Source organism: Zalophus californianus, chromosome 11 (assembly GCF_009762305.2).
Source record: "Zalophus californianus isolate mZalCal1 chromosome 11, mZalCal1.pri.v2, whole genome shotgun sequence".
Lineage (NCBI taxonomy): Eukaryota > Metazoa > Chordata > Mammalia > Carnivora > Otariidae > Zalophus > Zalophus californianus.
The window spans coordinates 32942683-32966781 of NC_045605.1; the positions used below are offsets into that span (position 1 = coordinate 32942683).

Consider the following 24099-nt stretch of genomic DNA (forward strand, 5'->3'; position numbering starts at 1 on the left):
ATTCAATGCAATCCCCATCAAAATACCATCCATTTTTTTCGAAGAAATGGAACAAATAATCCTAAAATTTGTATGGAACCAGAAAAGACCCCGAATAGCCAAAGGAATGTTGAAAAAGAAAAGCAAAGCTGGCGGCATCACAATTCTGGACTTCAAACTCTCTTACAAAGGTATCATCATCAAGACAGTATGGTACTGGCACAAAAACAGACACATAGATCAATGGAACAGAATCGAGAGCCCAGAAATGGACCCTCAACTCTATGGTCAACTTATCTTTGACAAAACAGGGAAGTATGTCCAGTGGAAAAAAGATAGTCTCTTCAACAAATGGTGTTGGGAAATTGGACAGCCACACGCAGAAGAATGAAACTGGACCATTTCCATACACCACACACAAAAATAGACTCCAGGGGGCGCCTGGGTGGCTCAGTTGGTTAATCGACTGCCTTCGGCTCAGGTCATGATCCTGGAGTCCCGGGATCGAGTCCCACATCGGGCTCCCTGCTGAGCAGGGAGTCTGCTTCTCCCTCTGAACCTCTTGCCTCTCATGCTCTCTATCTCATTCTCTCTCTCTCTCAAATAAATAAATAAAATCTTTAAAAAAAAAAAATAGACTCCAAATGGTTGAAAGACCTAAATGTGAGACAGCAGTTCATCAAAATCCTAGAGGATAACACAGGCAGCATCCTCTTTGACCTCAGCCACAGCAACTTCTTCCTAGAAACATCGTCAAAGGAAAGGGAAGCAAGGGCAAAAATGAACTCTTGGGACCTCATCAAGATAAAAAGCTTTTGCATAGCAAAAGAAACAGTCAACAAAACCAAAAGACAACTAACAGAATGGGAGAAGATATTTGCAAATGACAGATAAAGGGCTAGTATCCACAATCTGTAAAGAATTTATCAAACTCAACACCCAAAGAACAAATAATCCAATCAAGAAATGAGAAGACATGAACAGACATTTTTCCAAAGAAGACATCCAAATGGCCAACAGACACATGAAAATATACTCAACATCGCTCGGCATCAGGGAAATCCAAATGAAAACCTCAATGAGATACCACCTCACACCTGTCAGAATGGCTAAAATAACAAGTCAGGAAATGACAGATTTTGGTGCGGATGCGGAGAAAGGGGAACCCTCGTACACTGTTGGTGGGAATGCAAGCTGGTGCAACCACTCTGGAAATCAGTATGGAGGTTCCTCAAAATGTTGAAAATAGAGCTACCATAGTATCTTGCAATTGCACTACTGGGTATTTACCACAAAGATACAAATGTAGGGATCCGAATGTGTACATGCACCCCGATGTTTATAGCAGCAATGTCCACAATAGCCAAACTATGGAAAGAGCCAAGATGTCCATCGACAGATGGATGGATAAAGAAGATGTGATATATATACACAGTGGAATATTATGCAGCCTTCAAAAGGAATGAGATCTTGCCATTTGCAACGATGTGGATGGACTTGGAGGTTGTTATGCTTAGTGAAATAAGTCAATCAGAGAAAGACATGTATCATATGACCTCACTGATATGAGGAATTCTTAATCTCAGGAAACAAATTGAGGGTTGCTGGAGTGGTGGGGGGTGGGAGGGATGGGGTGGCTGGGTGATAGACATTCGGAGGGTATGTGCTATAGTGAGCACTGTGAATTGTGCAAGACTGTTGAATCACAGATGTGTACCTCTGAAACAATGCAATATATGTTAACAAATAAAAAAGTAAAAGATAGCAGGACGGGAAGAATGAAGGGGGGTAAATTGGAGGGAAGACGGACCATGAGAGACGATGGACTCTGAAAAACCAACTGAGGGTTCTAGAGGGGAGGGGTGTGGGGGGATGTGTTAGCCTGGTGATGGATATTAAAGAGGGCACATTCTGCGTAGAGCACTGGGTGTTATGCACAAACAATGTACCATGGAACACTACATCAAAAACTAATGATGTAATGTATGGTGATTAACATAACATTAAAAAATTTTAAAAAAAGACATTGACTGGGAAACAAAAAGGGTTGATTTTTGTGAGATTTTACAACCAGCAGGGCTCAAACACTAGAGTTTTAGAGGTCTGAGGTGTGGCCAGTGTGGAGCGGGTGGGTGCTACAGTGCTCCTGTGGAGATGGAGGGCAGATATCTCAGTAGCTGATGGCATGATCTGGGGAACCCCTGGGATGCACTGCGAGAAATGTTTCCCCCTTCTTGGAGTGCATTGGGGAGAGGTAGCATTGTCTATTCAGGGACAAAAGAGCTGGCAGCCACCAGTACCATTTCCTGCCCCTCAATAAAGGTGCAGAGACACCTACTGAGGGTAGCTAACATGGACACTGGCTCTTTGCTGTGTGGTACTCCAAAATCTACCCCTTTGTGCCTTAGTGTGACTGCCCTTCTGGGACAAACCTTCATCTGTCCCAACATGGCAAGAACCTCCCCCAGAGGACCAGCATGGGTCCCCACCATGTCAGGTCCCTAAAGTCTGGAGTTTTAAAACTCAGTGAACCCACCTCATTTTAGACCTAGAGACACCTACATACTGAAAGTGAGGACATAGAGAAATTTTTATCATGCGAATGGAAAGCCAGAATTGCCATAATTATATTACAGAAACTAGATTTTATTTATTTATTCCCTTTAAAGATTTTATTTATTTATTTTACAGAGAGGTAGAGAGAGCCAGAGAGCACCAACAGGGGAGGGGAGTGGTGATGGCAGAGGGAGAAGGAGAAGCAGGGCAAGGAGCCTGAGCTGGGGCTCAGTTCCAGGACCCTGAGATCATAACCTGAGTCAAAGGCAGATATCCAACCAACTGAGCAACTCAGGTGCCCCTAGGAACTAGATTTTAAACTAGACTGTAATAAGAGATGAAGAAGGGCACTATATCATAATAAAGGGGTCTATACAAAAAGATCTAATAATTATAAATATTTATGCCCCAAACATGAGAGCACTCAAATATATAAAACAACTAATAATAAGCATAAAGGAACTAATTTATAATAATACAATAATAGTGAGGGACTTTAACACCCCACTTAGAGCAATGGACAGATCATCTAAGCAGAAAATCAACAAGGAAAGAATGACTTTGAATGATACACTGGATCAGATGGACTTCACAGATATATTCAGAACACTGCATCTTAAGGCATTAGGATACACATTCTTTTCAAGTGCACATGTAACATTCTCCAGAATAGATCACATACAGTGTTTATATTCAGCCCTCAACAAGTACAAAAAGATTGAAATCATATCATGCATCTTTTCTGACCACAACACTATGAAACTTGAAGTCAACCACAAGAAAAAATTTGGTAAAACCACATATACCTGGAGGTTAAAGAACATCCTACTAAAGAATGAATGGGTCAAACAGGAATTTAAAGAAAGAATTACACATACACACACACACACAAGAGATTGAAAACACATTGGTCCAAAACTGTTGGGATGCAGCAAAGGTGGTCATAAGAGGGGAGTATGTAGTAATACAGGCCTACTTCAAGAAGCAAGAAAACTCTCAAATATGGAACCTAACCTTACACCTAAAGGAACAAGAAAACAACAACAACAACAACAAATGAAGCCTAAAACCAGCAGAGGAAGGGAAATAAGATTAGAGCAGAAATAAATGATATAGAAACAGACAAACAAAAAAACAGAATAGATCAATGAAAACAGGAGCTGGTTCTTTGAAAGAATTAATAAAATTGATAACCCACTAGCCAGAATTATCAAAAAAAAAAAGAGAGAAAGAATCCAAATAAAATCACAAATGAAAGAGGAGAGATCACAACCAACCCCACAGAAATACAAACAATTAAAAGAGAATATTATGAAACATTATATGCCACCAAGTTGGACAACCTGGAAGAAATGGATATTTTCCAGAAACATATAAAATAGCAAAACTGAAACAGTAAGAAAGAAAGAACTTTAACAGATTGGTAGCCAGCAAAGAAATTGAATCAGTAATACAAAAATCTCCCAATAAACAAAACTCCAGGGCCAGATAGCTTCATAGGGGAATTCTACCAAACATTTAAAGAAGACTTAATACCTATTCTTCTCAAACTGTTCCAAAAAATAAAAATGGAAGGAAAACTTCCAAACTCATTCTACTAGGCCAGCATTACCTGGATTTCAAAACCAGACAAAGACCCCACTAAAAAAGAAAATTACAGGCTAATGTCCCTAATGAACATGGATGCAAAAATTCTCAATAAAATACTAGCAAATCGAGTCCAACTATACATTAAAAGAATCATTCACCAGGATGAAATGGGATTTATTCCTGGGTTGCAAGGTGGTTCAATATTTGCAAATCAATCAATGTGATACACCACTTTAATTAAAGAAAGCATAAATACCGTATGACCTCTCAGTAAATGCAAAAAAAAAGCATTTGACAAAGTACAGCATCCATCTTGGTAAAAACCCTCAACAAAGTCAGGATAGAGGAAACATACTTCAACATCATAAAGGCCATATATGAAAACTCACAGCTAAAATAACCTTCAAGGGGGGAAAACTGAGAGCTTTTCCTTTAAGTTAAGAACAAGATAGGGATGTCCACTCCACCATTGTTATTTAACATGGTACTGGAAGTGCTAGCCTCAGCAATCAGACAACAAAAGGAAATAAAATGCATCCAAATTGGCAAGGAAGAAGTCAAACTTTCATTATTCACAGATGACATGACACTTTATGTAGAAAACCCCAAAGAGTCCATCAAAAAACTGATAGAACTAATACATAAATTCAGTAAAGTCACAGAATACAAACTCGATGTACAGAAATCTGTTGCATTTCTATACACCAATAAGGAAGCTGCATAAAGAGAAATCAAGGAATCAATACACTTACAACTGTACCAAAAAAACCATAAGATACCCAAGGATAAACCTAACCAAAGAAGTAAAAGATCTGTACTCTGAAAACTAAAGAAATTGAGGACAAAAAGAAATGGAAAACATCCCATGTTCCTAGATTGGAAGAACAAACGTTGTTAAAATGTCTATACTACCCAAAGCAATCTACACATTTAACACAATCCCTATCAAAATACCAACAGCATTTCCCACAGAGCTAGAACAAGTAATCCTAAAATTTATGTGGAAGCACAAAAGACCCAATACCCAAAGCAACCTTGAAAAAGAAGAGCAAAGCTGGAGGCATCACAATTCCAGACTTCAAGTTATATTATAAAACTGTAATGATCAAGACAGTATGGTACTGGCACAAAAACAGACGCATACATAAATAGAACAGAACAGAAAACCCAGAAATGGACCTAAACCTATATGGTCAATTAATCTTCAACAAATCAGGAAAGAATATCCAATGGTTAAAAGACAGTCTCTTCTACAAATGGTGTTGGGAAAACTGGACAGCAACATGCAAAAGAATGAAATTAAACCATGTTTTTATACTATATACAAAAATAAATTCAAAATGGATTAAAGACCTAAATGTGAGACAGGAAACCATTAAAATTCTAGGGGGAACAAAGGTAGTAACCTCTTTGACATTAGGCTTAGCATCATCTTACTAGATATGTCTCTTGAGGCAGGGAAACAAAAGCAAAAAACATACTATTGGGACTTCAAGATTAAAACTTCTGCACAGTGAAGGAAACAATCAACAGAACTAAAAGGCAACCTTTGAAATGGGAGAAGATATTTCCAAATGACATATCTGATAAAGGGTTAGTACCTAAAATGCGTAAAGAACTTATAAAACTCAACACCCAAAAAACAAACAATCTTGTTATAAAATGGACAGAAGACATAAAAGAGGTATTTTTCCTAAGAAGACATACAAATGGCTGACAGACACATGAAAGAATGCTCAGTATAACTCGGCATCAGGGAAATGCAAATCAAAACCACAATGAGATACCACCTCACACCAGTCAGAAGGGCTAAAATTCACAAGTCAGGAAACAACAAATGTTGGTGAGAATGTGGAGAAAGGGGAACCCTCTTACATTGTTGGTGGGAATGCAAACTGGTACAGCCACTCTGGAAAACAATATGGAGTTTCCTCAAAAAGATAAAAATAGACCTACCCTTGACCCTTGATCCAGCAAGTACCTAGCACTCCTAGGTATCTAACCAAAGGATACAAACACAGTGATTCAAAGGAGCATATGCACCCCAAAGTTTATAGCAGCAATGTCCACAATAGCCAAACTATGGAAAGAGCCCAGATGTCCATCAGCAGAGGAATGGATAAAGAAGCCATGAGTTTATAAATACAAATATATATATATATATATTTGTATTGTGTATATATAATGTGTGTATATATATATATATATATATATATATATATAAAATGGAATATTACTCAGGTATCAAAAAAATGAAGTTTTACCATTTACAATGACATGGATGGAACTGGGGGGTATTACGCTAAGTGAAATAAGTCTTTCAGAGAGACAATTATCATATGATTTCTCTCATGTGTGAAATTCAAGAAATAAAACATTAACATGGGGTAGTGAGGGGAAAATAAAATAAGACAAAATCAGATAAGGAGACAAATTATAAGAGACTCTTAACTATAGGAAACAAACTGAGGGTTGCTGGAGGGGAGGTGGGTGAGGGGAAGAGATAATTGGGTGATGGGCATTAAGGAGGGCACGTGGTGTAATGACGACTGGGTGTTATATGCAACAGATGAATCACTAAACTCTACCTCTGAAACTAATGTTAATTGATTATGTTAATTAATGATTTAAGTAAAATTGTTAATATGTTAATTAATTGATTTTAAATAAAATTAAAGAAAAATAATTGTATATATTGGAATGGAATACAATAGGATACTACTCCACCATAAAAAAGAATGAACCCTTGCCATTTGCAATAACATGGTTGGAGCTAGAATGTAAAACAATTCAGTCAGAGAAGGACAAATGCCATATTATCTCACTCATATGTGGAATTTAAAAATGAAATCGATGAACATGGGAAAAAAGAGAGGCAAACCATGAAATAGACTCTTAACTATAGAGAACGAGCTGAGGGTTGCTGGAGGGGAGGTGCATGGGGGATGGGCTAAATGGGTGATGGGGATTATGGAGGGCATTTGTTGTGGTGAGCACTGGGTGTTTCATATAAGTGATGAATCACTAAATTCTACTCCTGAAACTGATATTACACTATATATTAACTAACTGGAATTTAAATAAAAACCTGAAATAAATAAATAAATAAAATTCTGATGAAATAAAATAATAAGATAATTATGATTTGAAATAAGAAAGTAAAAAAAGAGTGAGGAACAAACTAGAATTAAGTATCAGTTAATAGGTATGCTATGATGGTCTACATGACTATTTGGATGAGACAGAAATTTGGGTCTGAGATTTTATATATCAAGTTATATACTCATCTCACAATATATGAACTTATTCCACCAAAAAGAAGGCAGTTGTTCAGATCATAATAGGTATCAGAGCAGGTACTCAAACCCTAGGCCTCTTTCATTGATTAAGCCCTGGCTTATTCTTTCTATACTTAAACTTGCCTCTTCAGCAATATTTTTTTACTTGACTTTCCTGAGACATTTTCAGAGTTCTCCTTTTAATTGACCAAGCAAGGCACTAGAATGAAATCACTATTTCTTAGTATGATTATGCTTTCAATCAATAATTCAAATACTTTAGCTTTCAGTTTGTTCCTTTGCCAACAATACAAAATATCATGTTTTATTCTTCTCTATTAATGATGAGAATCACATTTTATTTATGTATTTTATAATTATGTTCATTTGCAACCTCATTATGAGAAAGAAAAGTAAGTAGTGAAAAGATCTCTTACTACATGGTGAGGGTTCTTCAAGCTACTGTGAGAATTTTGGCTTTGATTCTGAATGAGACAGTATAATAGTTTGCTTAGAGTGTCATAACAAAATATCATAGACTGGATGGCTTGAACAACAGAAATTTATTTTCCCACAGTACTGGAGGCTAGAAATCTGAGTTCAGGGTGCCAGCATAGTTGGTTTCTGGTGAGAGCTCTCTTTCTGATGCACACACTGCCTTTGTACTATAATCTTACATGAGGGAGAGAAAGAGCAAGTGCTCTAGTATCTCTGCTCATAAGGATACTAATACTAATACTATTTTGAGGGCCATATCCTCATGACCTTATCTAAACTTAATTACATCCCAAAGGCCCCATCTCAGAATACCATCACACGACATACGAATTTTGGCGTAACTCAATTCAGTCCTTAGTAGATGAGGAATTTTTGGAGTGTATTGTGCAGAGGGGCAGTGATATGACACAACTTCATTTTAAAGAATGACTCTGGCTATTATGATAAGAATAGATTGAAAAAAAATAAAATCAAAAACAAGGGAGATTAGTTAAGACACTATCATGAACAATCCAGGTAGGAGATGATGATGGTTCATTCAAGAAAGCTACAGTAGAGGGTGAGAGAAATGGTCAGATTTTAGATAAAGTTTTGAGTAGGGCCAATAAAATTGGTGATGGTTTATATGTGGTGTCTTAGAAAGTGAGAAGTTAAAAATGACTCTAAGGCCTGATGGATAGTAAGAGATTGAATTGCCTTTGACTGAGTTGGAAAATACTGCAGGTGGAGCAGGTTTGGGGAAGATATAACCAGAAGTGCCATTTTAGACATGGTTAGGCTTGACATGCCTATTAGCCATTCTGATTAGAAATGTCAAATAGGCAAATGGATATACAAGCCAGATTCCTGGTTGGAGATATATGTTTCAGAGGTGTCAGTATTTAAAAGCTAAGCAAGAAAGTATTTTATGGAGGATGAAGTGACCAACAATTTGAAGACTGAAAATAATCCAAATTTCCATCAACTGAGTAATGGATAAACAGAAAGTGGTGTATCTATACAATGGGATACCATTCAGCAATATATACAAACAAACTACTGATACATGCCACAATATGAATGAAACTTAGAAACATTAAACTAAATAAAAGAAACCAAACACACACCCACTCTCTCTCTTACCACATATATATATACACAGACTGAACATTACATGATTCGATTCAGTTAAAATGAGCTTTCTAAAAAAGTAGATCAGTGGGGAAATTGGGTGGGAATACCTTTGTGAAATGATGGAAGTGCTGTAACACTAGATTTTGGTAATGGTAGCACAACTGTATAAATTTACTAAAACTCAGTGAACTATACTTAAAATGGGTGAGTTTCCTGGGATATAAATTGTACTTTAATATATCTATTTATTTATTTATTTTTATTTTTATTTTTTTAAAGATTTTATTTATTTATTTGACAGAGAGACACAGCAAGAGAGGGAACACAAGCGGGGGGAGGGGGAGAAGGAGAAGCAGACTCCCCGCTGAACAGAGAGCTTGATGTGGGGCTCAATCCCAGGACCCTGGGATCACGACCTGAGCCAAAGGCAGAAGCGTAACAACTGAGCCACCCAGATGCCCCTAAATCTACTTTTTAGAAAGAGAGAGACAGAGGAAGAGAAAAAGGGACAGAGAGACAGAGAGAGAAAGAGAGAGAGAGACAGAATCAAAGGAGTGGAATTAGATAAAGTATGAGAGACAAAGATTTTGAAGAGTTTTGTGATGAAAAGGAACAGAAAAGTGAGGTAGTAGGTGAAAGATGACATGAGTCAAGAGAGCTTTGCTTTGCTTTGTTTTTAGGTGAAGGAAGAGACAGTGTAGTTGCATGCTTTTGGGAATGATCAAGAAGAGACTAAACAATCTCTGGTGAAGATGCAGATCATCTTTACTGAAGCAATTTCTTAAAGTAGACAGAAAAAGGATGATCTACAGTGCACAAGTTAAGGGATTGGCCATAAAAGCACAACAATGCATCTATACTAAAAAAGGAAAGGGGTGTTTGGGTGGCTCAGTGGGTTAAGCATTCAATTCTTAATTTCAGGTCAGGTCATGATCTCAGGGTTGTGAGATGGAGCACCCACCACACCCAGTCAGGTGTGGAACCTGCTTAAGAGTCTCTCTCTTTCCCTCTGACTCTCCCCCACTCTCCCACATGTACTCTCTCTCTCTCTCTCTCTTTAAAAAAGGGGGGGATTTAGAATCTATCAGTACAGATGCTAATGCATGTTTCATTTGGTGGTGAAGGCTGTAGAAGTTATTTCCTAATTGCCTTCCTTTCCCCAGTGAAGTTAGATGCATGGTTATCAGCTGAGAATGGGGATGGCAGAAAAACTGAAGGATGGGAGACATACCAGATTTGACAGAATTACAGTAAGAGAACTAAAATTATTTTAGTTTGGGGGACGCCTGGGTGGCTCAGTCAGTGAAGCGGCTGCGTTCAGCTCAGCTCAGGTCATGATCCCAGGGTCCTGGAATTGAGTCCTGCATCGGGCTCCCTGCTCAGCAGGGAGCCTGCTTCTCCCTCTGCCTGCAGCTCTCCCTGCTTGTGCTCTCGCTCACTCTCTCTCACCTATGCTCTCTCTTTCTAGCAAATAAATAAATAAAATCTTTAAAACAAATTCATAGCTTGGCTTTTAAACTCAGATCAGTCTGCATAAGTCTCTCTGGTTCTTTTCTTTTACAGTCATATTAAATTGAGTAGGTTTGGGCAGGCAGTAGGCTGAAAGTTGGATCTACGTTAAGATTAAGGTTTTGCCAACTGTTGAGTCAGTGTGATGAAGCATAAGAGGGATGAGAAAATTGAAGTTTTATGCAAGAGTGAGAAGGAACTAGGATCAATGATTTGTAGATTTCAATGACGTTAAAGGATTCCTAGAATCAGGGTATTGGAAGGAATAAGCAGAAGGTAGTAGATGCTAATAAGAAGTGTGGTAATTGAGAGATTGTAGCTGTTTGTAATAACAGATCAAGTGGCCATGGATGGTTGTAAAATAAGAGCATCACAACGGAGAAATAAGAGGAATGTAGAGGACAGGGTGTTGTAAGACCTCTGCTGAAATTACCAAATATTAAGCCTGGAGCAGTATTGAAGAAACTGACAGTGACCCAGGTGGTAAAATCTCAGGAAATTAAGATAATGAACTGGGAGAGTGTAAATGACCGCAGCAAGAAAGTGTACAGTCTAAGGGCTTGAAATTTAAAACTGAGGGTTTGTAAGGAGGAAGGGAGAATGCAATGGGTGATGAGGGGAAAGGAGGATATTTGTTCCAATCTTACTCTGAATGGTACATACAAATTGGGAGAATAAATAGCCATGACTTTAAAGGGCTGTATGGAAGCCATATCTGCAGGGTATATGCAAATTTCAGCTGAAGCAAGAATATAAAAGGGATGTTCAACAAAGAACCTTAAAGATAGGATTTGACTGATCAGGAGAAAACTACTCATCTGGTAAGTGTTAAGACATTGGTCTGGATGCTGAGTTACTCCTGTTATTTTGGGCTATGCACATATCCCCTAAAATTCTGTGGTGCTAACACTGATGTTTGAATGGATCATTTGACATGAAACCCCAAAATGAGTACCTAGTAGAATACAACCTCTCCCACCATATTAAGGTATACAATCAGTCTAATGTATATATATTTTTATTTATTAAGTAATCTCTACACCCAGCGTGGGGCTCAAATTCAAGATCCTAAGATTAAGAGTCACATGTTCCACCAAGTGAGCCAGCCAGGTGTCCCAGGTGTATATATTCTTACAACATATACACAATAGCTACCATCTGGCATTACTCTTATTGATGTCAGTCAGATATCACATCTTTATTTCACCAATTATTAATACATATTCTTATCTCTTGCTTATCATGTATGCAATTCATTATTACTACTTTTCCCCATTAGAAATCTCTGTAGTTTTCTTTGGCAATTGGATAATTTGTCTTTGTGTAATCTTGCAGTTTTGCTTCCTGTATCATTCTCTCACATTTCCCTTTTCTGCACATGTTCTAACAGCCTTGCAATATAGGTTATGTTTCAAAAAATCTTGCTTTCATGTTAACTCCTGTAAGTCTGATGGTGAACACTTTCATCTGCTCTATAAAGAGCAGATTCCTTTGTTCTCCTCCTCTTCCTTCTTCTCTTTCATCTTCAACAATTATTCATCTAATATTGCTCCTTAAACTAAGTCTACTAACCCAACATTAGACATAGCATATATTAATGCTATAGGATTCTCTTAAACCTACTAAAATTTTTTGTCTTATCCATAGAAAAAAAGTTACAACACATGTTTCCTTGAAAGAATCTAAGCCTAGAATCACAAGGAGGTAAGACTAAGTATGTTTACTGTAAAAGTCCCCAAGCTACTCACAGAAGGAGTAGACTGAATTGACTAATAAGAATTAGGTGGGGGAAAACTCAAAAATTGGTTCCTGATAGTAATTATTATCTGAGTTTCAAAGCAAAATGTTTTTTTGAAAATATTTTCTTATTGAAACATAATTTTCTTTTTCCTCAATTAAAAAAATTAGCAAGGGGGTCAGATAAAGATGAGAAATTTTAAGAAAATTGATTGAGGTCCTATTGTAATTTATGATAAGAATCATCCATGGTAGAACAAAGTTGGGCCCCATTACTACACCGATAATTACAACCTAGAAACAAGTATGATTTTCACACTAAACAAAGAAGAAAAATTGATTGAGATGCCAGGACTGAATTCAGTTTCCTGTTAATGCTAAGGTCTTTGCTATTTCTCAGACAGACATTTGATTCTCTCTCTCTAATTGATACTGGCTGCTCTTAAATTGTATTATAGGAAAACTAACTGAGATACAAAGAGGTACTCATCTCAAATTATAGAACTAAAAAAAAAAGTATAATTAGCTGGGTCGGCAAAGGGAATATAATTAATCTGAGCACAGTTTACTATTCTGTTCCTCCAAACCCCATGAAGTACTAACCTATTACCATGACTTTTACAAATAAGAGCTCAAGTGGCCAAAAAGTAATATGTAAATTATAGTAATTATAGTTTTGTTTGAAACTCAAAAAAATATTTCTTAGCAGTTTTTTTCCATTGTGACAAACAACACCATAAACAACCCAGTTTCAAGCTTATCTCTGAAACAAAATGCATGTTGTTATTCAGTTAACTCTGACACGCCAAATAATTTTGAAAAGTTTTTACTCTCTCAGCTTATCACATTCCTTGTGCTTCGGGCAATGTTTTCCTCACTGGTGGCAGGCAGAGACATAACCACAACAATCAACAGTTAGAATGGCAATAAAACAATCTTATCATAGGAGTGCAGTCTTCTGTCCAGTGGTAGTTAGAGTATATGATCTTTAATTACTAAGCTGGTACTCTGGTACATTTCAAAAAAAACCATGCACATTTCACCTGGAATGTTTCTTAGTCAATACCCTGTCTAAAAGAATGAGCATATAGTAAAAGAGATCAGCAGCAATGTAGAATGGGATCCTACTGTACCTGGAGAATGAGGCGGAGGAGAGCACATCAGAACAACCCCCTGGCCTTCCCTCACCGAGACTGCACTTCTTGTCCGGCCACTAAAATTTCCCAGATCTGTCAATATAACACAGCATTTAGATGCAAGGCAAAAAAAGGCTTAAATAATTTCTACTTTTATAACTTGTACCTATACTTTTATAGGTACCTTGTACCTTTCTACTTTTATACTTGAAACTTTCTCTCATTACACAAAGTTTATTTTTGTTTGTTAGGCAGTGATATCAGGGCTTTAAAAATAAATCTATACCATACAATTTTAAATACCACAATTTTCAGATTATATGCACTACACACTATTTCTATTTATAGTGCATACAAGTTTCCAGTATAGGAAGAAAATAGACAATGCATTTATAACACATTAAATAGTCCTTTTATTTCTATATACAATTTTTACATATTGATTTTTCTAATACTAATAAAACCAAATCATGCATAGTGAGAAGAGAAATAGAAGTGGTTAGGGGTGTCTTGTGTCCAACTTGGTGCCTCATTGTGTCATGCTAGGAATGGTGTGTAAAACCAAGCATGAATTTTCTAAATTAGAGAGACTTGTGTGCTCTAGCAGAATATAATGAGGATATAAAGTATTCTTTTTCTATAAATGTGAGTGAAAAAGTCATGTTATTTCCATTTTATAGAAGCCTGGAATGGCTTGTACAAATTAATTATACCCATCCATTTTCATTACTCTAGAACTATCATAGTTATCAAAATACTCAACTATATGTATGAAGAATTACAACATTGATTGGGGTTCAACTCCCTTCTCTTAAATTATGTTGCATTTGCACAATTTGAAAATACTTTCCTAAAAATAAAGTTACCTAAAAAATGAAGTATATTATTTGTATTTCTATTACTGTTTATTAATCTATTCATAGTTCAGTATATATGGCCTTTTCCCCCTTCTTGGGCTAAGTTGATCAAAGATATGATTTTTAGAATAGTTTCCTGGGAATGGTAGGATTTCAATATTTCTAAAAATAAACAATGTCCCAGAATTCTCAGTCTGTAAAATCATGTTCCCCTGGTGAAAAATACTTCTTGAAAATGTTCTGCCTTTCCCTCCATTATTCACCAACTGTAAAGGAGGGTTTTTTTGAAACTTCTTATTACTCACAGTAATACAATGTAGACTCTCAAATTTAATGTTTGTTAATCTGTCAAATGATGAGAGTAAGCAGTCAAGAAAATATACTGAAATTATATGGAGATAAATCACTAACTCTAATATCCTAAAAGGAATCTTATACTTTTTTTGAGATATATGCAACAATTTACTGACTTACTGAATATACAATCAAATCTTCTTTTTTTTATGATTTTTTTTAAGATTTTATTTATTCATTCATGAGAGACAGAGGGATAGAGAGAGAGAGAGAGAGAAGCAGAGGGAGAAGCAGGCTCCCAAGGAGCAGGGAGCCCGATGCGGGACTCGATCCCAGGACCCTGGGATCATGACCTGAGCCGAAGGCAGATGCTTAACCGTCTGAGCCACCCAGGTGCCCTACAATCAAATCTTCTTAAACACATTCAAAATCACGAGGAACTACTAAACCACGAAGGCATAATGCCAAATAAATAAAAAAAGTATTCATTATTGATGAAAGTGTTTATAATTTTTCACATAATTCTATGTTTCAGGGATGCCTGAGTGGCTCAGTTGGTTAAGCATCTGCCTTCAGCTCAGGTCATAATCCCAGGGTCCTGGGATCGAGTCCAGCATCAGGCTCCTGCAGAAGCAGCCTGCTTCTCTCTCTGCCTCTGCTTCTCTCTCTCTCTCTGTCTTTCATGAATAAATAAATAAAATTAAAAATATATATATCTGTGCTTCATTGTCAATAGTTAAGCATTTTACAAACTGGATAGATTAGAAAGAATTGTCCTAATTCTTTCTTTTCTTTTCTTTTTTTTTTTTTTGATGTTGGTTTGACAACATACACACTAACTTCTGGTAAAAATCAAGTTTACTCATTTTCAAATATGTGTGATTCATGGCTTTAAATTCCTATGCATTGATTCTTAGGGATAGAAGCTGTCTTTTTCCAGTAAAAGATCTTAATATGGAAACAAGCATGGCAAGATTTCTAATTTGACTTCCTTTGACCACTCTTGGACACAGGGACAACACAGTGAAGCAGTGATTGCATTAAGGTTGTAATGCCTCTTTAGGCATGGTTTTACTTTCCTTTTTTCATCCTCGCTGAATTTATAAACTCTGGAAGGCTATTTGGATATCAATGTATTATAACTGAATTTTTTTTTAAGATTTTATTTATTTATTTCTCAGAGAGAGAGAGAGAGAGAGCGAGCAGGAACACAAGCAGGGAGAGTGGGAGAGGGAGAAGCAGGCTTCCCGCTGAGCAGGGAGCCCAATGCAGGGCTCGATCCCAGGACTCTGGGATCATGACCTGAGCCAAAGGCAGACGCTTAATGAATGAGCCACCCAGGCACCCCTATAATTGAATTTCTTAAATGGTTTTTGAAAAAAAAATCTTCCAATACATTTACTACAGTTTTATGTTATGCTTATTCTGACATTTTAAACCAACCTATTATAGTAAACAGAATATTTTAATAAAGAACAGTCCTAAATTAATTTCTATATCTGAGAAACAGAAGTATAGCCATGGCCTAGAAATTAGACATGAAAAAGAAAAGAAAATTATAGAATAATTATGACCCAAATTGTGTTTTGAGATCACAATGACCTGGAAGATAACACTAAGTTGTAATTGCTTTATTGGGTATCAGCTGTTAATACAGGTACAATTCAACATTTCCTCATGGAATTTTCTGTGTCATTATTTCCTAGGAAGTATAGCAGTAGAAAGATAAATGGATTTTTTCAATTGTGAATACATTTCTTTCTTTCATAAAACATATAGGGAAATACTAAAAAGGAGACTGAATTTTTATGGAGAGTGTACTTTTCTCATTTGAATCCTTCCTCCTAAGGAAAAAAACAAGTGAAATATTATCTATAATGTAAAAATGGTCCTTGTGTTAGGCAAGATTTTGGTTATCTGTGGCAGAATGATTTATGTGAAAAAAATTATTGGTTAGACTGGGGATGGCAATTGGGCAGAATAGTCTTAGTGAAAATACAGCTGGTTATTTTTATCTCATTGTGAATGAAAGCAGTTACTTTCTTTGGAGGTACTTATCAGAGAACTTAGTTTGAGTGCTTATTACATTATTTTAATAGCTTATACATTGTATATATCAAGGAGATAAAAAATCAAGAACATTTATGGATGGAGCTTTGATTATTTTATTGACACATGTAAAAAGTACATGTTGATATGTTCTATTTTTGATTTGTAAGGGAAAATGAGTAAAAATTAAAATCTTAGTACAAGGACTCCAAAATTCAGGTTAAAGTCTTGAACTGAAATAAACCTCTTTCTGAACTTATAAAATAGCATGTGGACAAATAGACAAGTAATGGACTAGAGGAAAAATTTGGTGATCAAGAATCACAGGGGTCTAGGCCTTGTCTTTTCTCTAACTCTTTTTCCAAGTTCAGATGTTCATGCAGAGTTTGATAGTGGAACTTTAACTAGAACTGCAGCTTACAGAAATATTGTACCTATTCATCCTCAATGAACCATGCAAAGAAAAAAAATGGTATATAATAAATAATGTGTTTGAGAACCTCACATGACAGAATGTAGATTTAGGATGTGTGATTTGAAGCATTTTCAACAAACGTAAGATAAATAATTTCATCCATTTATTTAATAAATATTTTTTCAGTGCAAACCACACACTGAACACAATGTTAGGTACTAGGGTTACAGAAAAGATGCAGAGGAAGGATGTAGATGTATGAATTTATCATATCTACTTGGGCCAACTTTCCATAGACCCAGCTGAGAGGAATCTGTGCCACCAAATAGATGTATGAGCCCAAACTATCACAGCTTCAGCTTGTCACAGCCATCCTTATGAGTAACCATGTAGCATTTCATGATATTCTCCTATATGTGAGCCACACATACACACACACACATACAATTTGAGTTTTTTCCTTCCTTTCTCTCCTTCCTTCCTCCACCAGCCTACCCTTCCACTTTCCTTCTCCCCCTTTCTTCTTTGCATTATTCCGCAAAGGATTTGAAACAGCTTAAAATACATTTGTATATAATACAAAAAGATCAAATAAGTGGTTTACAGATTCCAGGTGAAGATAAAATGGGTATGGTATGAATCCTGTAGGTTAAGATTAACACTTAAGAATATATGTCATATGCTTTTATAAATTATTAGAAGTTGGCCATTAATTTTACTTTAAACTTAAAGGGCCAAAATAAAGATGGATATATTTCCAGTCTTAGCATTCATGGTTATGGCAAGATAAAAATTTTCCAGTAACTCAGTGTAAGAATAATGTTAATAGATTGTAAGCTTTATAGAAGGATTTCTCCTGAAAGACTTCATAAAGATCACACTGGGTGGTATAGTGGGTTGAACAAATTTGCAAACAAATTAGGAAGGTTTTTCACCCATTAAGACACCTCAAGTAGGTATAGTACACATGCACACATACATACACATGAAAACATTTCAAAAATCATTGCCTAGACAGGTGAATTATTTGAAAGTGTTAGAGAAAGAAAGTACATTAAGGGGTTCAGGACACTGATCTTATGATCTTAGGTTAAGTACAATAGATTGGTTAGTTACTAAGGAGAAATGAGGGAAAAGAATCAAGGCAACAGGATAAATCTTTTTTTAAAAATTTTATTTAAAATCAATTAATTAACATATAGTGTATTATTTGTTTCAGAGGTAGAGTTCAGTGATTAATCAGTTACATATAACACCCAGTCCTCATTACATCATGTGCCCTCCTTCATGCCCATCACCCAGTTATTCCTTCCCCCTACCCACCTCCCCTCCAGCAACCCTCAGTTTGTTTCCAATGGTCAAGAATCTCCTATGGTTTGTCTCCCCCTCTGATTTAATCTTATTTTATTTTTCCCTCCCTACCCCTATGTTCATCTGTTTGTTTCTTAAATTTCACATACGAGTGAAATCATATGATAATTGTCATTCTCTGAAAGACTTATTTCACTTAGCATAATACCCCCTAGTTCCATCCATGTCATTGCAAATGGCAAGATTTCATTTTTTGATGGCTGAGTAATATTCTGTTGTGTATATATACATCACATCTTTATCCATTCCTCTGTCGATGGACATCTGGGCTCTTTTCATAATTTGGCTATTATGGATATTGTTGCCATAAACATTGGGGTGCATGTGCCCCTTTGAATCACTATGTTTATATTCTTTGGATAAATAGCCAGTAGCTCAATTGCTGGGTCATAGGGCAGGTCTATTTTTAACTTTTTGAAGAACCTCCATACTGTTTTCCAGAGTGGCTGTATCAGTTTGCATTCCTACCAACAATGTAAGAGGGTTCCCCTTTCTCTGCATCCTCACCAACATTTGTTGTTTCCCGACTTATTTATTTTAGCCATTCTGACTGGTGTGAGGTGGTATCTCATTGTGGTTTTGATTTGTATTTTCCTTATGCCGAGTGATTTTGAGCATTTTTTCATGTGTCTGTTGGCCATTCGTATGTCTTCTTTGGAGAAATATCTGTTCATGTCTTCTGCCCATTTCTTGACTGGATTATTTATTTTTTGGATGTTGAGTTTTATAAGCTCTTTATAGATCTTGGATACTAACCCTTTATCCAATAGGACATTTGCAAATATCTTCTCCCATTCTGTCGGTTGTCTTTTGGTTTTGTCAATTGTTTCTTTTGCTCTGTAAAAGCTTTTTATTTTGGTAAAGTCCCAATACTTCATTTTTGCTTTTGTTTCCCTTGCTTTGGAGATGTGCCTAGCAAGAAGTTGCTGTGGCTGAGGTCAAAGAGGTTTCTGCCTATGTTCTCCTCTAGCATTTTGATGAATTCCTGTCTTACACTGAGGTCTTTAATCCATTTTGAGTTTATTTTTGTGCATGGTATATGAAAGTGGTTCAGTTCCATTCTTCTGCATGTGGCTGTCCAATTTTCCCAACACCATTCAACAAGATAAATGTTATACAATTAGGAATAAAGTGTTGAGGTTCATCTTCCTCCTGGGTTTTAATTTCCTAGTCTTAAATCTGTTCTGAGTAAGTCACAATGTTTGGTGTATGAGAGTTGTGTGTTTAGAAAAAGGAATGGGAATCAAAGCGTTTATTTTAAATTGCACTTGGTTAGGGATGCCTGGGTGGCTCAGTTGGTTGAATGTCTGACTCTTGATTTTGACTCAGGTCCTGATCTCAGGGTTGTGGGATCAAGCCCTGCGTCAAGCTCCGCACCGGGCCTGGTTGGGACTCTCTCTCCCTCTCTCTCTCTCCCCCAACCCCCTGCTCTCTCTCTCTCTCAAATAAATAAATAAATCTTTAAAATAAAATAAATTGCACTTGGTTATACATTCATCCTGTAGGTGGTGCTAGTAAGCTTTAGACCGTTCATGCTTTAGGTATTCTCAATTAATTCTCTAACACTAAAGGTTTTGTGAATATAACTTACTATGAGTTCTAAACTTCATAAAATTGAGTTTGATCTTATACAAAAACAAAAACAATTGAAAAAGGTAAAACACTTTAGACTAGATGTCAGAGACTTGAATTTTATTAATTACCAACATTAGGGTATCAGATTCTTATGTAAGATTATAATATTGAAGAACTAAGATAGGTACTCTGTGGGGCCTCATAACTTTAACTTCTGTGATTTCTATAAAAATGACTGAAAGATTTTCTAATATTAACTTTGTATTTGTTGCATCATTTGCAAAGTGATTGCGTATTGATGTCTTTCATCACTTTTGTTTCTTATTGCTACTATTTTTTCTGTTATCATTAGGATTATTCAGATCATTGTCAGATTTTTGTGTCTCATATAAATATCCTATAATAAAAATTGGCCAGACCTCATGCAGAAACTATCTTTGACATTCTAAAACAATGAAAAAGGGGAAAAGAAATTATAATCACACTACCTACTAGCATACATACTCTATGCTAGGCATCTTAGAGATTAAATATTAATTTCTCCATTTTAAAGATTACTGAACATATGTGAAGAGCAAATAAAAGCTTGACTATGGTCGCACAGTTAATAAGTAGTGAGTTGGCAAATCAAAATCACTGATTGTTTAATAAAATGTGTTAGTACCAAAGCAATTCAACATTTGGAAGTTAGGCCAAGTTGATTTTAGGAATTTAGAAATAATCCTCCTAAGGATCTCTTATAAAAATCATTTCCTGACAGATGAAAGACATATATATGAAAAACAATTGGTGAAGAATGGAAAAAGTAATTCTTACATTTATTTTGAATGAGAATAAATAAGCATTTTTCAATACCTAGCCATTTGCCTGCATGTAACATCTTTCCTAAGACACTAAAACAGATAGGATTCTTAATAATAATAGTTTTTAAGATAAAAATTTGATTATTGAATGATACCTTGACTGAAACTCATAGAAACGTGAAGCTTTGTGGTGTTCTTTTGGTTAAGGGTGAGCTCATAAGCCTGTGATCAATATATAAGCACAGAAGGCAAGGGCTTATTATCCCACTTATTGATGAGGACATTGGCATTCACTAAGGTTAAGTAACAGAAATAAAAACTCACAGCCAAGGATTTGAAACGTCAAGATGACAAATTCATTTTTGGAACTAGCATGTTTCTAATCTAGAGTTATTCCAATATTCTTAATTTAGAATGTTTCAATTGATGTGATTATTTCTTTAAATATTTACCTATTACACCATATGAAGTAATCTACAATTCTTCAAAATAATTGTTATAAGCCATCAGTGATTGTGACATCATATCACCTTTTAAAAGCATTAATTATTCAATAAAATTAGTCTTTTTCATAAAGATTGTTTTATTTATTTGACAGAGAGAGAGAGAGAGAGCACAAGCAGGGGGAGCAGCAGAGGAAGAAGGAGAAGCAGGCTCTGTGTTGAGCAGGGAGCCTAATGCGGGGCTTGATCCCAGAACCCTGGGATCATGACCTGAGCTGAAGGCAGACCCTTAAATGACTGAGCCACCCAGGTGCCCCTAAAATTAGTCTTTTGAAAGTATCAGTTGAGTTAATTAGGGGTATCTTAAAAATATACTCCGATTTATTACATGAAGGTAAGAATTGAATTAAGGTACAGCTAGACATGTGGTGAGGTAAATCTATGAGATAATGACAAGTTACAACGAAACTTTCTTCATTCCCATTTTTCCTTTTTATATTTAATGGGTCAGATGACTAATCTCTTGCTGTGGCATGTCATTTTCACTTTGCATATTATCAGATATGAATCATCCAGCCAAAGATTTCATTGATTAAGAGGAAACCAAATTATATGAGTGTATGTTTGCCTTGAAAGAGACAATTTAAACTTCATTATAAGTAAAGCAGTAAATTGTAATTGCTTTTGTAAAAAGATCAATTATCCAGAGTGTGATAAAAATGTTTTTGATCTTAGGTCTTTTCTTTGATATCTTGATGTATGTTACCAAAAGCTACCCCGACTGTGAATAATATATAGTGAAATAATCTCAAACGCTAAAGTTGTATATAAATTTGTTTGACTAATGTGATGATAGTCTATGAACCCTGGCAGAGTTTCTACACATTTGATTTAACTTTCTACACGCTGGATTAGCAATTATATTAATAATTCTTTTTTTTCCACTTAAGTACTGCTTCTTCCTTTATTAATTTTTTATTTAAAAAATTAATCCCAGTGTAATTAACATAGGGTGTTATATTAGTTTGAGGTGTACAATATAGATATTCAACAATTCTATACATTACTTAGGACCCATCAAGATAAATGTACTCTTAATTCCCTTCACCCATTTCACCCATCCCCCCCCATTCCCCTCCCCTCTGGTATCCATGTTTGTTCTCCATAGTTAAGAAATAAATAATTTCTATTTGTTTACTTCTAAGTTCAAGTATTTTTCCCAACTCAGATAAGTCTTAATTTAATAAAAGTCTCAGGAAATTATAAGACTGGCATTGGAAAGTAAATAATAATAATAATAATAATAATAAATAGAACATGGACAGAGATTTTGAGTATTATAGACCGTTAAAGATAGGGGGAAGGTGTCATTTAGTAAAACCAGCAAGTCATTTAGTACATTAATTCCTAAAACTCATACATCTTTTGATTGTCTTTCAAGCTTTTGGACCTAACTATTCTTTTCAGCTATTTTACATTTTATAATATTTTATTAGATTAATACTTCCTTCCTTACAACCATAACTCCTTACCCCTCTCTCCTTCCTTTTTATTTCCCTAGCACAACTTCAACCTAGGTTAAATTAAACTATCTACCTATTGTACTCTTGGCAAGGGAATGTGAATGGAGAAAAACAACAAGAATGATGACTAATTTTGCTCTAAATTCATCCATGAACCTCAGGCAGACCCTTTGTGCTACCTCTAATCCCAGCACATTTATGGATTCCATTCTCTCCAACCTCTAGACAATACTTTTACATCTCTCTTTGAAAACAACCTCCTGCCCTTTCCCCTGCTTCTTCCTTCTTACTTCCTGGAGAAAACAGATGTAATAAAAAAAAAATCACATATATATTTCTCCTAGGGGCAAACTGCAATGTATGTCCTAGATTCCCCTTTAATGAAGGACTTGTCCTAACTGTTGGGGGTCCTATTGACAGTTTTCATTCAGCTCTCAGCACCTTCAGGGGCTGCCTTTGCTACAGAGAATCAGCTCAACCAAGGTTATATCCTTTCCTTGAGTCGCACACAGTCAACAACTGCTCAATGAATGAATATAATGATCTGATTACCTTGGTCCAACTTCAGACAACCCTAAAAAGTCATTCTAGCTTTAAAGATCCTCCTTGGTGTCAGCTGAGATTACTGTTAAACCTACATCTCAGCTCCTTCTCCTTTTCAAATCTGCTCCTTCCTCCTCCCTTCCAGTGGATGAATTCAAAGGGCACTCCTTAATAACCATCATCTACACTAAATTCCAATCACTGAGCCAGTTTCCGAGGGAAGTCAACCTGTAACACTACCACAATAGTTATCAACTTATCTATATCTACACTGCCCCTGATTATCTTATCAATAAATGAACTGTCTCTGATCTAATCAAAGGCCCACCTCTTCCTTCTGCATCACCAGTAGCAGTCAAAATATTGGCATTTCTCCAAAGTTTAAAAGAACAAAAGGAAAAAAAATATCTCTTTGACCCCTTTTCCCTCCAGGTACCAACCATTTTTGCCCACCCCGTAAAACAAACAAACAAATAAACACTGCCAACAACTCCCATTCTCTCAAAATCTTCTCAGATCTGTCTGTCTTCCTACCACTGACGAAATGCTACTGTGAAGGAAACGAATGACCTTCACGTTGTTAAATTTATTGATCAATTCCTCAGTTCTCATGTACTTGACCTGTAATCAGTATTGGATAGAATTCCTCACATCCTTCTTCAGAAAATGAGTTTTTTGCTTGAATTTTTCACTGTGTCCTCTTCTTCACTTCCTTTAGCTTATTCCTCCTATTTCCAATATCTAAACATTTCAGGGTCTCAGCTTAGTCCTTGGACGCTTTCATTTCTCAATCCACACCATTCCCAAGGTCATTTTATATATAACCTCCT

At 36.0% G+C, this 24099-nt stretch overlaps 1 protein-coding gene across 1 annotated transcript in view; it reads right to left on the reverse strand.

The window, feature by feature from the left end:
* CNTN5 (contactin 5) overlaps nt 1-24099 on the reverse strand; it is a 1400310-nt gene that overhangs the window by 451007 nt on the left and 925204 nt on the right. Inside the window, exon 9 of the mRNA XM_027581317.2 lies at nt 13394-13489. Within this exon, the coding sequence (XP_027437118.1) occupies nt 13394-13489 (96 nt within the window). The remainder of the gene's footprint in view (nt 1-13393; nt 13490-24099) is intronic.